Source organism: Dreissena polymorpha, chromosome 4 (assembly GCF_020536995.1).
Source record: "Dreissena polymorpha isolate Duluth1 chromosome 4, UMN_Dpol_1.0, whole genome shotgun sequence".
In the NCBI taxonomy this organism is placed as follows: Eukaryota; Metazoa; Mollusca; class Bivalvia; order Myida; family Dreissenidae; genus Dreissena; species Dreissena polymorpha.
The window spans coordinates 103,406,629-103,426,729 of NC_068358.1; the positions used below are offsets into that span (position 1 = coordinate 103,406,629).

General features: G+C 35.9%; 1 protein-coding gene across 1 annotated transcript in view; it reads right to left on the reverse strand.

Annotated features, from left to right (window-relative positions):
- LOC127878669 (uncharacterized) overlaps nucleotides 1–20,101 on the reverse strand; it is a 46,387-nt gene that overhangs the window by 15,189 nt on the left and 11,097 nt on the right. Inside the window, exons 3-7 of the mRNA XM_052425197.1 lie at nucleotides 16,643–16,702; nucleotides 10,102–10,229; nucleotides 3,776–3,894; nucleotides 3,230–3,448; nucleotides 1,226–1,267 (exon numbers count right to left, since the gene is read on the reverse strand). Coding sequence (XP_052281157.1) covers nucleotides 1,226–1,267; nucleotides 3,230–3,448; nucleotides 3,776–3,894; nucleotides 10,102–10,229; nucleotides 16,643–16,702 — 568 coding nt within the window. The remainder of the gene's footprint in view (nucleotides 1–1,225; nucleotides 1,268–3,229; nucleotides 3,449–3,775; nucleotides 3,895–10,101; nucleotides 10,230–16,642; nucleotides 16,703–20,101) is intronic.

Below are 20,101 nucleotides of genomic sequence, written 5' to 3' on the forward strand. Positions count from 1 at the left end.
ACACTATGTAATTTAATAAGAATTATGTAAGATGTGTGCACATTGTATTACATAATGTATGTATATTAAATTTGAATACCCCCCCCCCTTCATTGGACATCAAATAGAGACATATCCAACAATTCTCTTCATGACATTGTGCCCAAGGTGCACAAGCGTTTTAACTTAAAAAAATGGTGAATGTTTGTTAATGAAATTTGTGAACACATGTATCATTTACATCAACCTATATTGCTTAAAAAATGTGTTTGTGTTGTTTGTGTTTATTGTGTATTGTAACAGGGAAGTAAAGTATTGTCTTAGGTCGTAATGTCACAAGGTCAACTGTTCTGCCAATAGTAATGAAATATGCCCAATTTGGACCCGCAGAACTATGGCATATATAATTTAACTCCCTCATAAGTGGAGACGATAATTCAAAACGTTTTTTTTTATTGAAAATAATCATCACTAATGACTTGAGTATTAACCCTTTGCATGCTGGGAAATTTGTCGACTGCTAAAATGTCGTCTGATGAATTTCTAAAATTAGCATTTTTTTCGATTTTTTTCAAAGAATTCTGAATACTATCAGAATAGCAAACAGTTTGGATCCAGATGAGACGCCACGTTCTGTGGCGTCTCATCTGGATCCAAACTGTTTGCAAAGACCTTCAAAATTCGGTTCCAGCACTGTAAGGGTTAATGGTTTTTCTTAATTAAATGTCTCCATGCTGGAACTCACATTAATATCAACTCTACGACATCAAATATACAGACATCAAATATACAGACATCAAATATACAGACATCAAATATACAGACATCAAATATACAGACATCAAATATATAGACATCAAATATACAGACATCAAATATACAGACATCAAATATGCAGACATCAAATATACAGACATTGAATATACAGACATCGAATATACAGACATCAAATATACAGACATCAAATATACAGACATCAAATATACAGACAAAATAACTCAATTCAGTGATAAATTCAAACAAAAAACTTACAAAAAAGTTATACAGATTTATAACATTTTCCTCTGGCTATTGGTCCTTGACCAGTCTCTATATATTGAAATGTTCAGTAAATATCACTTGTATGCTTTATAGTTGACCCTAAAGATATTACTTTTCTCATGGAAAATTTGATCTGAAAATGTTTAATTGTGTACAACTTAAGTTAACATATACCTAAGAGATGTACAAAATAAGACCAACTCACGGAAAACTATGTCTGTAACTCCCTGATACTGTTTTAACATTCCTGAAAACACATGAAATGAAATACATTGCTCATATATTTTGAGTAAATGTTAACTTTTCTTGCAAGCTGATTAGCTGCATTTGACAAAAGGAAAGCCCACTTCATATACTAGAGGTACAGGCATCGTATGACACATGCTTGTCCACTTCATATACTAGAGGTACAGGCATCGTATGACACATGCTTGTCCACTTCATATACTAGAGGTACAGGCATCGTATGACACATGCTTGTCCACTTCATATACTAGAGGTACAGGCATCGTATGACACATGCTTGTCCACTTCATATACTAGAGGTACAGGCATCGTATGACACATGCTTGTCCACTTCATATACTAGAGGTACAGGCATCGTATGACACATGCTTGTCCACTTCATATACTAGAGGTACAGGCATCGTATGACACATGCTTGTCCACTTCATATACTAGAGGTACAGGCATCGTATGACACATGCTTGTAACTCAATATAGCAGTGCCTGGTACTTTTAATTAAATAATTGCAAACAAAATAATAATAACATTGATCTACATTTCTAAGTTGCAAAACAATACATGATATTGGCATCACCAGAATGACACAGTGCAAAAAGCTTATTAATATTATACATGTAATGAGAATTTGAGAATTGAATCTAAAACTGTTTAACATTTCTACTTCAGGTACAGGGGTTCAACACTCAACCATCAAGTATTAACAAAGTATTAACAGTTTGTAGTCTTTTCCTTTAAATAATGTGTGTGAGTCTTTAGTTCATGCAATTTCTTTGTATATTTTCATATGGAAGTTAGAAAGGAGGCCAGTTGGCATACTGTTGTTTACCATAGAAACCAGATGGCATCAAAAACAAGAGTTATCTTTAAGTATCACTTGGTCTTAGGGTAACCGTTGTAAATATTAAATATCAATAGATTTATTTTAAAATGTTTGTCAAAATAATTCTTACCTTACTTAACTTTCAAAACATGGTCATAATAAAACTCAAGATCATTTCGAGGTCAATTTTTTTTTTTTGCATTTAAAGTTCCATGGTAACAGCATGTACATATCCTTACCCTGTGGATTGTGAGTCCCGTTTGAAGCAGGCTTTACCAAGGTCATACTTGACCTCCTGTACAATGTACATATCCTTACCCTGTGGATTCTGAGTCCCGTTTGAAGCAGGCTTTACCAAGGTCATACCTGACCTCCTGTACATGGTAACAGCATGTACATATCCTTACCCTGTGGATTGTGAGTCCCGTTTGAAGCAGGCTTTACCAAGGTCATACTTGACCTCCTGTACAATGTACATATCCTTACCCTGTGGATTCTGAGTCCCGTTTGAAGCAGGCTTTACCAAGGTCATACTTGACCTCCTGTACAATGTACATATCCTTACCCTGTGGATTGTGAGTCCCGTTTGAAGCAGGCTTTACCAAGGTCATACTTGACCTCCTGTACAATGTACATATCCTTACCCTGTGGATTGTGAGTCCTGTTTGAAGCAGGCTTTACCAAGGTCATACTTGACCTCCTGTACAATGTACATATCCTTACCCTGTGGATTGTGAGTCCCGTTTGAAGCAGGCTTTACCAAGGTCATACTTGACCTCCTGTACAATGTACATATCCTTACCCTGTGGATTGTGAGTCCCGTTTGAAGCAGGCTTTACCAAGGTCATACTTGACCTCCTGTACAGAGCATGTACATATCCTTACCCTGTGGATTCTGAGTCCCGTTTGAAGCAGGCTTTACCAAGGTCATACTTGACCTCCTGTACATGGTAACAGCATGTACATATCCTTACCCTGTGGATTGTGAGTCCCGTTTGAAGCAGGCTTTACCAAGGTCATACTTGACCTCCTGTACAATGTACATATCCTTACCCTGTGGATTCTGAGTCCCGTTTGAAGCAGGCTTTACCAAGGTCATACTTGACCTCCTGTACATGGTAACAGCATGTACATATCCTTACCCTGTGGATTCTGAGTCCCGTTTGAAGCAGGCTTTACCAAGGTCATACTTGACCTCCTGTACAGAGTGGGGACTGCCACAGTCCTTCCACTGCCACTTGATGCTGTGGCCCTGGTCGATGTAGATCACGTCGGGCATGAACCCGTCATCCGTGACGTCCGCCAGCAGGTCAATACGACGTCGCACAGTGACCAGGAGAGGTGTACAGCGTACACCAGATCTGGGAACAGAGAGGGAGTGTACAATATTACATTGTTACATTCATTTAACAAATCTGTATTACTTTCTTTTATTAAAAAAAGCCTTTATTCCGAAATGTATGTATTAACATTCTTCAATAAAGTGTTATATTAATGTGTTCTGTTAAGAAATACTATATTTTGAATTTTATTATGGGAAGAGTGGTGAATTTCAGATAATACACACATAATTTTTATGTACACATTTGTAAATAATTGTTAACATTTTTAATGCTTCATGCCTATCAATAATAGAAATTAGTGGATAGAGACTTTATGAAGAATATTAATCTCTCAACCAAACTCACAGAGCAAACTTGTATTCTCCCTCAAGGTTGAACTGTTGTTCGTACTGGCCGCTGGTTTTCGCAAAACTTCCTGAAAATCCTCCAATCACTGGACGAAGTTTCTCTCCATCATGTATAACCTGCAAAACAACAATCAAGATTCATTCAAATATTCACTAAGCATTATCACTGCAAGTGACTTCTGTCCCAACAGATATGTTCTGACAAACAATCGAGTTATGGTCCTTTAACTATATAATGCACATACCGGTATCTCATGTACCATTTCTCATTTGTAAACATGACCAAATTTTGGTCAAATATTTTGGTAAGATTCTCTTGGTTTCACAAACGTACTTCATTATAGAAAGACTTCTGTCTGTCTTCAAACTATAACTAATCAGGGACCAGAAAATTTACAGTACCGGTATACACAAACAGTAAAGGCAATAAAATTTGAAAATAAAAAAACTACCTGCAACAAGGGCTGATTTTAAAACATGCATGCCCCCCATATGGGCTGTAAGTTGTCGTGGCAGCCATTGTAAGAATACCTTTTTTGTCACGGTGACCTTGACCTTTGACCTAGTGACCTGAAAATCAATAGGGGTCATCTGCCAGTCATGATCGATGTACCTATGAAGTTTCATGATCCTAGGCTCAATTATTCTTGAGTTATCATCAGGAAACCATTTTACTGTTTCCAGTCACTGCGACCTTGACCTTTGACCTAGTGACCTGAAAATTAATAAGGGGTCATCTGCCAGTCATGATCAATGTACCTATGAAGTTTCATGATCCTAGGCATACGCATTCTTGAGTTATCATCCGGAAACCATTTTACTATTTCGAGTCACTGTGACCTTGACCTTTTACCTAGTGACCTGAAAATCAATAGGGGTCATCTGCCAGTCATGATCAATGTTAATAAGAAGTTTCATGATCCTAGGCGTAAGCATTCTTGAGTTATCATCCGGAAAAACATTTTTATTGTTTTGAGTCACTGTGACCTTGACCTTTGAACTAGTGACCTGAAAATCAATAGGGGTCTTCTGCCAGTGATGATCAATGTACCTATGAAGTTTCAAGATCCTAAGTGTATATTCTTGAGTTATCATCCGGAAACCATTTTACTGTTTCAAGTAACTGTGAGCTTGACCTTTGACCTAGTGACCTGAAAATCAATAGGGGTCATCTGCCAGTCATCATGTACCTATGAAGTTACATAATCCTAGGTGCAAGCATTCTTGAGTTATCATCCGGCAACCATTTTACTAATTCGGGTCACTGTGACCTTGACCTTTGACCTAGTGACCTGAAAATCAATAGGGGTCATCTGCCAGTCATGATCAATGTACCTATGATGTTTCGTGATCCTAGGCCAAAGCATTCTTGAGTAATCATCTGGAAACCATTTTACTATTTTGAGTCGCTGTGACATTGACCTGTGACCTAGTGACCTGAAAATCAATAGGGGTCATCTGCCAGTCATGATCAATGTACCTATGATGTTTCGTGATCCTAGGCCAAAGCATTCTTGAGTAATCATCTGGAAACCATTTTACTATTTTGAGTCGCTGTGACATTGACCTGTGACCTAGTGACCTGAAAATCAATAGGGGTCTTCTGTCAGTCCTGATCAATGTACCTATGAAGTTTCATGATCCTGATTTTGTGTTCTTGAGTTATCATCCGGAAACCATCTGGTGGATGGACCGAAGGACCGACCGACAGATGGACCGACCGACATGTGCAAAACAATATACCCCCTCTTCTTTGAAGGGGGACATAATAAAATTGAAAACAGACCTTTGAATTGCCTTTTCATAATTATTATTATTTTTAAGACCGCCATACAGACACATTTGCACCCATAACTTTTTTTATCATAATAAGTAAAAATAGTAATTTAATGATTACAAACATGATAAAGTCGATCACCATAATTTTGAAAACCGTGAGAATGGATCCCTAAATATATATTTAAGTATTTTTAGGTCTTTCATTATTTTATTAGAAATTTCATGTTTCATTCTTTCTATGCTATTTCAATTATTGCTATTTTGAACACATTAATCCAGCCCCATCTTGAGTTTTGATACGTATTTATGAAGCGATAATTAAAAGTTATAATAAAATTAACTGAGTTTAAAATCTATTTTCAGACCTTTTATTGCTTACAATGGTTGTTCTAGACTCTTGGTTCCACAAGTGTGTTTTTTCATTTTAGTGTGATTGTGAATGGCTTTTAATAGCATGCACACCAAAAATCATCAATGGATTTCCTTAAAGGTTTACCGGTACGCAAACAATTGAACGTTATCACATTTTAAATACAAGCTAATTCGGTGAATTGATATCCCACCCCCAATTGAATGTTGTTTATGGATGGGTGCAAATCCCTTGATGAATGATAAATTAAATTTTAACAATCAAATTCGTTGAATTGATTTCCCCCACCAATATGCTTCTGGACACAAAAATGTGATATTTGACACTAAAAAAAGCATTTTTTCAAGATACAAAAGGCCATAACTCTGTTATTATCAGATGGTGTACAATGCCATTTGGCGTGCATTATCCTCTTATTAATATATATACTCATACCAAGTTTCAATGAAATCCCCCAAAGCACTTCCAAGATATGGCTCCGGACGGACGGACGGAAAGACGGACGGACGGAAGGACGGACCGACAACGCCAAAACAATATCCCTCCGCCTATGGCGGGGGATGATTACATATGATAACAATTACAAAATCATCTAGTCATCAATACCCCCATAATTATCACCATCATCATAACCTTGTGGATATATAATTTTTATTCTGATAACATATTAATGTTTAATTCCAATCATCCTTTATTTTAAAGTATTTTTTAGGTCTGGCAACTGTGAAAGTTTGGACTGTATGTTGATCAAATGCCTCAATTATTGGATAGGTATCCCAAACACACACCTTTTGAGAGAACAAGTTTAATAAGCTGGCTTTAATTTGGGCTAGACGTCCCACTGGGAACTCTAGTACCTGATATCAGTGATCAATATCATTAAATATTTACGGGAAGGATTTCCTTCCATAGATACCCCACTGGTCTATTGTGTTTACCAATAACTTTTGTTAACAATGCAAGCCACAAGACTTTTGCCATAATAAATGAACAAACTGTTTGCATTGTTACATTTATTTTAAGACTTGCTTCTTATCTGATATTTAACTGAATGGTTAAATGGTGTTGTTAAAGTTAATACAAACTCTATACATTTAAATATTGTTTTCACTTTACTCAATAGAAATGAAAAATGTTTACACATATTTATACTAAAAATGTTATGCATGTATTTATTGTTGGTCTTAAAAGTTCAAAAGAATTTTACACTATATTTCCGGTTTCAGAAATATTTTAATATGATTCAACCAATATTGAAGATATCATGTAGTATTAAAAAGAGATCACACCAAATTAAATATACATACTGACAGCGAAACAAATGTTCCCAGGCTTTTACATGCAATGTAGGAATACAACCCATGTACAAATTGTGTTAACATTGTATTATAAAAAAAAAATTTAGACTGGATTTGGAAACCAGATGCCTGTTGGTCATTTGCGGTTATTTTGAAATTGCAGGATAATTAAAAAAAATTATAGTTTAGAAAAGCTGTTTGACGGAAAAATATGGGTTTTACCTCTAACTGAACTTGACCTTTAAGATAGGAAAACATGTATTATATGCTGTTTGTTGTGCCATAATGGTGAACAGTCCTTTAAGAAAAATGTTACATGCATGACAAAGTAACAGTCCCGGCCGCTGTTTATTGGCAAAATGTGACCTTTGGCCCTGACACTGACATTGACCTCTAAGGTAGGGCGACGGGTGTACATTGACCTATAAGGTAGGGCGACAGGTGTACATGACATTGACCTCTAAGGTAGGGCGACGGGTGTACATGACATTGACCTCTAAGGTAGGGCGACAGGTGTACATGACATTGACCTCTAAGGTAGGGCTACGGGTGTACATGACCTCTAAGGTAGGGCGACGGGTGTACATTGACCTCTAAGGTAGGGTGACGGGTGTACATGACATTGACCTCTAAGGTAGGGCGACGGGTGTACATGACCTCTAAGGTAGGGCGACGGGTGTACATGACCTCTAAGGTAGGGCGACGAGGGAACATTGACCTCTAAGGTAGGGCGACGGGTGTACATGACATTGACCTCTAAGGTAGGGCGACGGGTTTACATGACCTCTAAGGTAGGGCAACGGGTATACATGACCTCTAAGGTAGGGTGACGGGTGTACATGACCTCTAAGGTAGGGCGACAGGTGTACATGACATTGACCTCTAAGGTAGGGCGATGGGTGTACATGACATTGACCTCTAAGGTAGGGCGACGGGTGTACATGACATTGACCTCTAAGGTAGGGCTACGGGTGTACATGACCTCTAAGGTAGGGCGACGGGTGTACATGACCTCTCAGGTAGGGCGACGGGTGTACATTGACCTCTAAGGTAGGGCGACTGGTGTACATGACATTGACCTCTAAGGTAGCGCGACGGGTGTACATGACCTCTAAGGTAGGGAAACGGGTGTACATGAAATTGATCCCTAAGGTAGGGTGATGGGTGAACATGACATTGACCTCTAAGGTAGGGCGACAGGTGTACATGACATTGACCTCTAAGGTAGGGCGACAGGTGTACATGGCATTGACCTCTAAGGTAGGGAGACGGGTGTACATGACCTCTAAGGTAGGGTGACGGGTGTACATTGACCTCTAAGGTAGGGCTACGGGTATACATGACCTCTAAGGTAGGGCGACAGGTGTACATGACCTCTAAGGTAGGGCGACGGGTGTACATGACCTCTAAGGTAGGGTGACGGGTGTACATTGACCTCTAAGGTAGGGCGACGGGTATACATGACATTGACCTCTAAGGTAGGGCGACGAGTGTACATGACATTGACCTCTAAGGTAGGGTGACGGGTGTACATGACATTGACCTCTTAGGTAGGGCGACGGGTGAACATGACCTCTAAGGTAGGGCGATGGGTGTACATGACCTCTAAGGTAGAGCGACAGGTGTACATTGACCTTTAAGGTAAGGCGACAGGTGTACATGACCTCTAAGGTAGGGCGACGGGTGTACATGCGACGCATGATATGATGGTTAACATTTGTGGTAAGTTATTTTAAAAATTACGCAACTTATGACAAAGTTACAGCTTGAGATCTTTTCAATCGAATTAAGTTATTGTGATGCAAACATATAAACTTTGAACAAAACTTCATTTTCTATTGCACAGAAGGCAAGGGTCAAGGCAAGCAGTCAATGTGACTGTTAGTTAATACAGAAAAATTGTCTGCTTAGACAAAATAGCCAAAAACTCAGACAAGAACAAGAGATGTGTTTGTCAGAAACACAATGCCCCCTATTGCAACGCTTTGAAATAACATTTCAATATATCATTTGGCAGGTTTAGAAATTATCTCCCTTTTAAAGCTTATTACTTCCCGTGGATTGTATTTTTTTACTTTTGACTTTGAAGGATGACCTTGACCTTTCACCAATCAAAATGTGCAGCTCCATGAGATACACATGCATGCCACATATCAAGTTGCCATCTTCAATATTGCAAAAGTTATGGCCAATGTTAAAGTTTTCGGACCGACGGACAGACAGACAGACAGACAGACAGACAGACGGACTGACAGACAGTTCAAATGCTATATGCCACTCTATCGGGAGCATAAAAATGTGAATGTAGCATGTTTTTGTTTTTCTTAATAATTCTGGTCTGTTTTTCTACTGATGCAACTCGCAGTGATTGGGGAGGATTACCAAAAGCAGACCATATATTCATTTCTTACAGCTTGCTTGCTAAAAGCTTGATATGTCAGATAACATTATCAAGTGTATGTAGACGTTTCAATACAAATGCTTTTTTTCCAAATTATTGGGTACAAACAATTCTTCTATGTCTACTATCAGTTACCTTGACCTTGACCCCACACACCCCATGTGCAATTCCATGCTAGATCTGGACATACATTATTTATCTACATAGTTGAAGGTTAACTAATTATTGAGTTATCAAGCAGAAACTCGACTTCTATTTTTACTAAATATGTCATTGACCACACCCACCCAATTTGCAATCAAAGCTAAATCCAGATACCAGGTATAAGTTCATAAAGTTTCATTTCAATAAATTACTTCTATACAAAAAACAAATTCCCTTGAATACATCTTATTTTTAGTTACAGTGACCTTGACCTTCTACCTACCCCAGGCCATGACATGCCTGAGTTCAAGACTTTCACTGCTGTCACATACCTGTACAATATCTACAGCGTCAGTCTGGGGCTGCCAGACAAATATGACGGACTGTCCCTCCATGATGATCACATCGGCCACATTGAACCCATTGTTGGTGATGCCCACTATTGGTTCCTCCATTCCCTCTGAAACCACCAAGCACAGACATGAACAGTAGACAACAATAATGTCAAAGTTCTGTGAAAATCACATGCCTGATATGTCCAATGTTGGTTATTTTAGGGCTCTGAGTAAATGCATTGAGTAAGAATTGAAGACTTATTTTCATAATTTTGGTTCACATTAAATGGGGGGGTGGAAATCTCGATCCCCACATGTTGGATGCCAATATATTTCAGGGTATTTAACAAACCTAGATTTGATTATCCACTGTCAATATGCCATTATTGTTAATTAAAGGTCAAACCAGTACTGAGGAATTTATCTTTTGTAGCAAAGTTCATGCCGGAATAGCAAGAGAACCTATGTTGTCAATTTAACCCAGGTTAATTTAGATCTCGGGCAAAATACATCATGGAGATATTATTTGTTTAGTGCAAAAAATAAATCAATCACATACATGTATACTAGTAGATCATGGGTAGATATCATAAAAGGCAACACTAAAAGCTCCAATGGAAATATTTCATATATAATACTGCAAAAGTAAAAGGAAAATTGCTTGCTTAACCACCATTAGCCTTGTAGTTCACTTAAAGATCTTAACATTCAACTGTTGTACACTTATGAAAAAATAACAATAAAATATTTCATTAAGGTTTCGTTATTATTTACAAGTTATGATATTTAAGAAGAGAATATTCCATACACATTAAGCATAACTATCATAAAATATACGTTACCAAATAAACTTCATTAAGTTCGATCATATACTGTTTTTTTATTCTTGATATACTATAAAGATAACTGTAATTATATAGAGGATATATGTTGGATTCCATGGAATATCGATTTTATTTCACGAGTGATCATATAAAATAATATTTTCACGAGAGGCACAACCACGAGTAAAAATATGTATTTTTTATGATCACAAGTGAATTAAAATCGATATTCCATCGAATCCAACAAATTTTCTTTTTATTGTATGCCTTTTTCACCGTTAATTTACATTGAAAAAGAGTTTAACTGGATAACTTCGCTGGATTTATGACTTCATTTCGTCCAAAAAAATTACTACATTTCAGTGTAAAACAGTGAAAAATATCAATATTTTTCACTGTTATTTTTCACTGTTCAAAACAGTGAAATTACGGTTTTATTTCACTGATATTTCTCTATAAACCACAGAAAAGCATAACATTAATATGCAATATTTTATAAAAATTATATGGCAACAATTATCACAGAGTTATGTAACTAACCTAATTCCTTTTTCATATCAAGATTTCTTGTCACAGGTTTATTTTTCACAATTTCTTTTCCTTCCCTGCCTAGGTCCAAACCTAATTCCTTTTTCATATCAAGATTTCTTGTCACAGGTTTATTTTTCACAATTTCTTTTCCTTCCCTGTCTAGGTCCAAACCTAATTCCTTTTTCATATCTAGATGTCTTGTCACAGCTTTATTTTTCACAATTTCTTTTCCTTCCCTGCCTAAGTCAAAAGACCGAGTCACACTCGCACCCACCCTTTTAGGCATACTCACTGTTTTGGTAGTTTGTTTTTTTGAAATTTTCCTTCGGTACATTGTATTTTCAGTTTTTATACCACACTGAATGTTAGAAGTCTCAGCCTTTTAGTGGTTTTAAATGAATGTGATTTGGTAAAAAATATTACTAAAATAATTATGTGCTTATAATAAAAATATTTATATTGATTTCATAACTTGTATTAGGTAATATTATGATTACGTATCATTGTTTGTATAATCAAACATTGGCTTCTGCAGTTATTTATTTTTCAATTTTGATCTTAATTTTTTACTGTAATGTAGTCATTAAAATTCAATTTCAAGCAATAAATTGCACTAAGTCCTTAGTATTCACAAAGCATTTATTTCATGACACACATGTTCATATATCCATTTTATCTTCAACTTTTCTTTAACATGCACTCTTCAAACAAACACTAAAAATGACAACATTACTATTCCCATTCCCATTCGTTGATTTCACACCTTTGGTTAACTACATGTAATAATTAAATTATTGTGACAATAAGGGTACCAGTAGTTTACAACAATAATAAATTAGTTTATCATGGACGAACATATGTGTTTTACATTCTTTATATCAAAACAGATGCTGCTTTTTGCATTATTAACTCGCTAATATTTTCATATTATGTACAGAGTTTTACTGTATTTAGGTTTTGTTTCAAATTATATTGTAAATGTAGATTATGCTCACAAATAATACAGAGTATATCTGGATATCAGCACATTTTCATAAGTAAACTACAAAAGGCTACTGCTAACAACATCAAAACACTGTGAACATGTGAATCAAGTCAATAAATAAAAGTATCTTGCTTGTCTACTGAATTTGTGAAATGATTCCAAACATCAGATGTGTTAATAATCCTGCATCATGCCTTACTTCTGAAATGCGTTGATTGTTAATTTATCAGGAATAAAAGACACACATTTATTTATATTGTTTTATTACAGATAAATATTGATTGACAATAAAAATTTTTTTTATACAGAACAGATTTTGTACACTGTGGGTGCACCTGTTTATTTCATTGAAGCCCAGTATCCAATGGTGTCAATTATGGGGAATAAAGGACAAAAAAAACAAAAAACAGATTTGCAAGTGGGAAATTAGGCAACTTGGCAATTATCACCAAGGTGATGGAGAACTGTAACCGGTATCCACTGAGAAAACAACCAATGAACAGTTTAAAAAATTTCTGTGACATAATGTATAATTGACAAGTAGCACCCGAGAGAATTATCAAGACTATCACCAAACAGTTGAACTGAAATGTAAATACAGATTAAAATGTAATTACATACTTTGAATCAATTGAAGTGTTCTCATAGGATAAACTGATTGTTGAGTATTTAGATACAATACGGATCTATTTTGGGATACTCAGTTAAATTATCCGAAGGGATATTAAACTAGAGCTTTGTCACTGACGTGACGTATACCCCCACATGCTGCATTGACACAGTGACGTATACCCCCACATGCTGCATTGACACAGTGACGTATACCCCCACATGCTGCATTGACACAGACTACTGATGTGATGTATACCCCCACATGCTGCATTGACACAGACTATTTTGTCACTGACGTGACGTATACCCCCACATGCTGCATTGACACAGAATATTTTGCATTTTGTCTTCACAAACAAGAGAAGCTAATTTATGGCGATTTTTAATAATTATTATGCCATTATCATTGATAGCCATTATGACCTTCAAACTCTTGAATTCTTTTGCATGACACGCCATCCAATGACTGTGATTAAAATAAATGTACAGAGTCATTTTAAAATCTCACAATGAATGACATAGTTATGGTAAGATTTTTTATGGCCATTTTTGACCTTTGAACTCAAAGTGTGACCTTGGCCATTGAGATATCGACATTATTCTTTCGTGTGACACACCCTCCAATGATGGTCAACAAATGATTTTAAAATCTCACAATGAACGACATAGTAATGGCCCGGACAAGCTCATTTATGGCCATTTTTTACCTTTGAACTCATAGTGTGACCTTGACCTTGGAGATATGGACATAATTCTCTCGCGCGACACATCGTCCAATGATGGTGAACAAATGTGCTAATTGATTTTAAAATCTCACAATGAACGACATAGTTATGGCACGGACAAGCTCATTTATGGCCATTTTGGACCTTTGAACTAAAAATGTGACCTTGACCTAGGAGATATCGACGTTATTCTGTTGCGCAACACACTGTCCTATGATGGTGAACAAAATGTGCCAAATGATTATAAAATCTCACAAGGAACGATATAGTTATGTCCTGGACATTTTTTACCTTTGAACTTAAAGTGTGACCTTGACCTTGGAGATATTAACATAATTCTTTCGCGCGACACACCCTCCAATGATGGTGAACAAATGGGCCAAATGATTTTAAAATCTCACGATGAACGACATAGTGATGGCTCGGACAATCTCATTTATGGCCAATTTTGACCTTTGAACTCAAAGTGCGACCTTGACCTTTGAGATATTGACGTACTTCTTTCACACGACCCACAGTCCCATAATGGTGAACAAATGTACCAAGTAATTTTAAAATCTAACAATAAATGACATAGTTATGGTCCAGACAAATTTTCTGTTTAAAACGCACTAAGTGAACACGTGACCTAGTTTTTGACACGGCATGACCCATATTAAAACTTGACCTAGACATCATCTAGATACAACTTCTGACCAAGTTTGGTGAAGATCGGATGAAATTTTTGGGACAGACCGACACACAGACAAAGTTACTCCTATATAGCCCCCATTACCAGTAATGGGGGTAAAATAATTATAGATCGCTGATTCTACTCCTTTAATTTGACGTTTTGGCATCATGCCTTTTATGGTTTAAATGGTTTATTTTGGGATGGTTAAAAAAATGTGCAATTGAAATGTTCAACAGAATCAATAATAAAATGATTTTCACAGAAAGTGCAATTAAAATATCATCAGAAAATGAGTATCACCATAGGGTGCACAAGTTTCACATTTATGTAGGCATAGAAATATTCAGTCTTGCAATTTAATGGTAACCACCACCAGAAAAAGTAAAAATCCACCACTTCAGTGTGCACTCTCTATAAACTACCCACAAAAGTAATATCACACAATAAACGAGATGTTTCAGAATAGTTATAAATATAATAATGTCTCTGTTTATAACATAATTTACTGTAAAAAAAAAGAGTGTGTCAGGAAGTATTCTATACTCAACATAATCTGGAATTGTATCTTTATACTGAATGTATACTTTATGTTTGCCTATAATACTACTCATTTTTAAGGTGTCCAATATCAAAGAACTTTGAAATAATAGAAAACAAAGAACTTTGAAATAATAGAAAACAAAGAATTTTGAAATAATAGAAAACAAAGAACTTTGAAATAATAGAAAACAAAGAACTTTGAAATAATAGAAAACAAAGAACTTTGAAATAATAGAAAACAAAGAACTTTGAAATAATAGAAAACAAAGAACTTTGAAATAATAGAAAACAAAGAACTTTGAAATAATAGAAAACAAAGAACTTTGAAATAATAGAAAACAAAGAACTTTGAAATAATAGAAAACAAAGAACTTTGAAATAATAGAAAACAAAGAACTTTGAAATAATAGAAAACAAAGAACTTTGAAATAATAGAAAACAAAGAACTTTGAAATAATAGAAAAAAAGTACATCCAAAGGCTCTGTTCCAGCTGTAAACAAAACTAGACAAACAGACAGGTCTGCAAACTGTGGTGCACTAGTTGCACACTAGACAAACAGACAGGTCTGCAAACTCTGGTGCACTAGTTGCACACTAGACAAACAGACAGGTCTGCAAACTCTGGTGCACTAGTTGCACACTAGACAAACAGACAGGTCTGCAAACTCTGGTGCACTAGTTGCACACTAGACAAACAGACAGGTCTGCAAACTCTGGTGCACTAGTTGCACACTAGACAAACAGACAGGTCTGCAAACTCTGGTGCACTAGTTGCACACTAGACAAACAGACAGGTCTGCAAACTCTGGTGCACTAGTTGCACACTAGACAAACAGACAGGTCTGCAAACTCTGGTGCACTAGTTGCACATGAATGACAAGACAAACAGACAGGTCTGCAAACTCTGGTGCACTAGTTGCACATGAATGACAAGACAAACAGACAGGTCTGCAAACTCTGGTGCACTAGTTGCACACTAGACAAACAGACAGGTCTGCAAACTCTGGTGCACTAGTTGCACATGAATGACAAGCTCTTTCCACCTCAGTTAGTGAAAAGATGTTTCTGACCAAAGGGGCCAACCTGCCAGGAGAGCTGTATCATGAGCTGCTCTAACCATTCATCTCTGCAGACCCTCAATCACTGTCATCTTTTCCAAGGGCACAAAACTTGTTCTGATCATTTATTTCACTTTTCACTATATTATGCAAGATGGGACTATTTTTTAAACAATGAATAGAATGCGGAAGGTAATATCAGCCGCTCTGTGAAAAGGAGGTTTAATGCATGTGCTTAAAGTGTTGTTACATATTAACCTGTGCTTAAAGTGTCATTACATATAAGCATGTGCCGTGTGCACAGGCTAATCGGAGACAATATTTTCCGCTTACATTGTAATTATCATTTTATGGGAAGACTCTTATTAACAAAAAATCCAGCGTAAGCGGAAAAGGTGTCATTCCTGATTTGGGACAACACTTTAAGCACGTGCATTTAACCCCGATTTCTCAGAGCGCGACTTCAATGAAAGATGGGACGGCTTTCTCAGCCCAGCCCACTACAGAGATGAATGTTATGCAGCGGATGTTGAAGAAATTTCACACTACACACTGGTGAAGCCCCGGTGGTTTTGTATTGTCTACTTACGTGAAGGCTCACACACATAGCAGTCAGTATTGCTGACCATGGCCACTCTCTCCATAGACTCTGCGGCAATATTCATGAACAATGAGCAACAATGACAATATGATGGAATCCATCGTGAACAGTAAGGTAAGCCATACTTCTTATCAAATTTGTCATAAATTATACAAATGTTATCCACTAGAAAATAAAGATTCTATACAATGAAACTCGGTTTTGCCTATACTTTTTTTTTTTTAATTTTCAAAAACAAGAAGGCCAAGGGCCGTTAGGTGCTATCCTTAAACCTAAAGGAACTAAGCAGTTGTGACAAGGTGGAGTAGGGAGGAAAAAAGGAACTTGATGAAACATAAACCAGCCTAAAGTACAAACTAAACTAACACAACCCGTGGCATCAGTATTGATGAAACATAAACCAGCCTAAAGTACAAACTAAACTAACACAACCCGTGGCATCAGTATAAACTAACACAACCCGTGGCATACTACGTACATCAGTATATAAACTAACACGTTACAGTGGCATCATATTTTGTAAAAGACCAAATATATTCAAACTCAGGAGAGCTAAAAATGTGACTTTTAGAGTCTGCATGAACAAGCGTTTAGAGTCTGCATGAACAAGCTTTGAGAGTCTGCATGAACAAGCTTTGAGAGTCTGCATGAACAAGCTTTGAGAGTCTGCATGAACAAGCTTTGAGAGTCTGCATGAACATGCTTTGAGAGTCTGCATGAACAAGCTTTGAGAGTCTGCATGAACAAGCTTTGAGAGTCTGCATGAACAAACTTTTTCTTTCATTTGACCTAGTGACCTAGTTTTTGACCTTATCAGGGGTGGCGAAATCTCAAAAAACTATACTTGTCCACGGACAACCATTTAGGAAATTTAACTTGTCCGTTGCTGAACTACACTGTCTTGTCTGTTAATGTTTATATTTATAAATTATAAACGCATTTATTGATTACCCGGCAATGTAAAATAACATGGAATAAATGAAAATGAGTATAATTTGCTTGTTTTAGTTATAGTTGTATTTCCATGGTACATTCATTATAGCAGTATATTATAAACAATATTAAGACTTTGTCAAACTTTTCTCGATCACTTTTTAGTTGACAAGACGTGTATTAGGCACTATTTTCATGAGCAGACAAGGTGTCCTTACGATAAACAGTCATTCCAGTGTTAAGTCCACACTTATCTGGCAAATTTTAACTACCTTGGTATTGTTATGTCAAGTGGGGGCTCATTTATACCTGCCACTAATACACTTTATGGTAAAGCTACAAGGGCTATGAATTCACTTTTTTGTATTACAAAAGATATGGAAGTGCCAATAAATGTTATGTTCAAGCTGTTTGATTCATATGTATTATCAATCCTTAATTATAATTGCGAAGTATGGGGATTTATTGCGGCAACTAATATTGAACGTATTCACAGAAAGTTCTGTAAAAGACTGTTAAATGTAAAACTGTTAACAAATTCAATGTCACTCTATGCCGAACTTGGTCGATTTCCTTTGTATATAGGTAGATACCTACGAATTGTTAAATATTCAAATATGCCAAACTTCATCAAAAGAAACAAGGAAATTGTATTCTTACAACGGTCATTAATATGCAAAGATTAGAAATTGAAACACAAAATAACACTGTTAATTGGTCCTTTAAAGTTCGCAAAATTTTAAACCAAACAGGATTAACAGATGTATGGTTGTTTCTTGAGTCAGTTATAATTGAAAGTGTTATTCCTTTGTTAAAGACTAGACTCAGATATCAGTATGTATCTGAGTGGAGAGTTCATGTTGATTCATCAACTTCATTACTTTTTTATAAGGAACTTAAACCTGTATTTGAAAGATCTGTGTATTTAGATGCCATTGACAATAAAAAACATAGAAACATGATTGCTAAAATACGTCTATTGTCACATAATCTGTTAATTGAAACTGGTAGACATTATAACATTATCAGAAATGAAAGAATTTGTACTATGTAATCTTAACGATTTAGAAGACGATTATCACTTTTTACTTAGATGTTAATTTTATTTAGAAGAAAGATCAAAATATATATCAAAATACTATTCAATAAGACCAAGTATGCATACATTTTTGAAACTCTTAAATAGTAATAATAAAGGTACCCTTCGGAATTGAGCAATTTACTGTATAACATGTTTTAAGAAAAGAAATAATGTTATTTTTGTTTAACTCTACTTTGATAATGGTTATTAATTAACTGTTTGATATGAAGTTAATATACTGTGTTTTAATCTGTTGACGCCAAATTTTGTTGACATTTTCAGTGTATTATGTAATTTATCTATGTATTTTTGCTGTTTCCTCTGTTGTTGTTTATATATAGTTGAGTATGAATACTCAATTCAGTGTGTACATTAACACACAACACTCTCACGAGTAATTTATTATTATCTTTATTTACGTATTTTTTCACGCATGTATGAATGTATGAATGTTTATATTGATCACAATGAGCTGTTATATTCTTAAGTGATTAAAATATTTGTTCTGTTCTGTTCTGTTCATATATTGAAATAAGGTATCTGATCTATTCTCTGATAGGTTGCTAGTAAAAGACTTAGCGGCAGTCATGTTATAAACAAGGGGATTGTTCACGGCATCGGTAGAATATACTTTTAATAGATACACATGAAAAGCTATGATATTGATGGACATAATACAAATGTAGTTAAAGAACAAAATAAACAAAAATCTTATCAAGTTTCCAACATGTCTGTTTTGAATGTTTATAAATACTCCAAAATTTCATTAAAATAACAGGAATATGCAGATATTTGGTTGGTTTGTTTAGTTTAGATTTTTCGCCGTTGTCAACAGTACTTCAGTCACAGCCCTGTGGCCAGTAAAACAATTCAAACTTTTCCTTCCATTTCAGGTTTACCAGTAGTAAGTGCACATATTTATGCCAGTAACTGCCCTACATAAATCAAAGGTAGGGGAAGACTGGCCATTGAAATAATTTCAATAATAACATGTCCAATATCCACCCAAATTATGTGGCCAGGCCAGGGATTTGCAGTCCAGAGCTCTCCCAACTGAGCTGGCCGGACCCGTACAGTATGCAGGTCTTTATAAATCATGAGTTAACCTATCATTAATGTATTTGATTTCTTAGTGTTTTCATAACTTTTCTTACACAGCTTATATTATGGTGTGTAACCCTTTGCATGCTGGGAAATTTGTCTTTTGCTAAAATGTTGTCTGCTGAATTTCTAAAATTAGCATAATTCTTCGATTTTTTTCAAAGAATACTATCAGAATAGCAAACAGTTTGGATCCTGATGAGACGCAACGTTCTGTGGCGTCTCATCTGGATCCAAACTGTTTGCAAAGTTCTTCAAAATTCGGTTCCTGCACTGAAAGAGTTAAACAGGGGAAGATCAAGGATCACAAAAGGCACAAGGGGCTGCTAAAA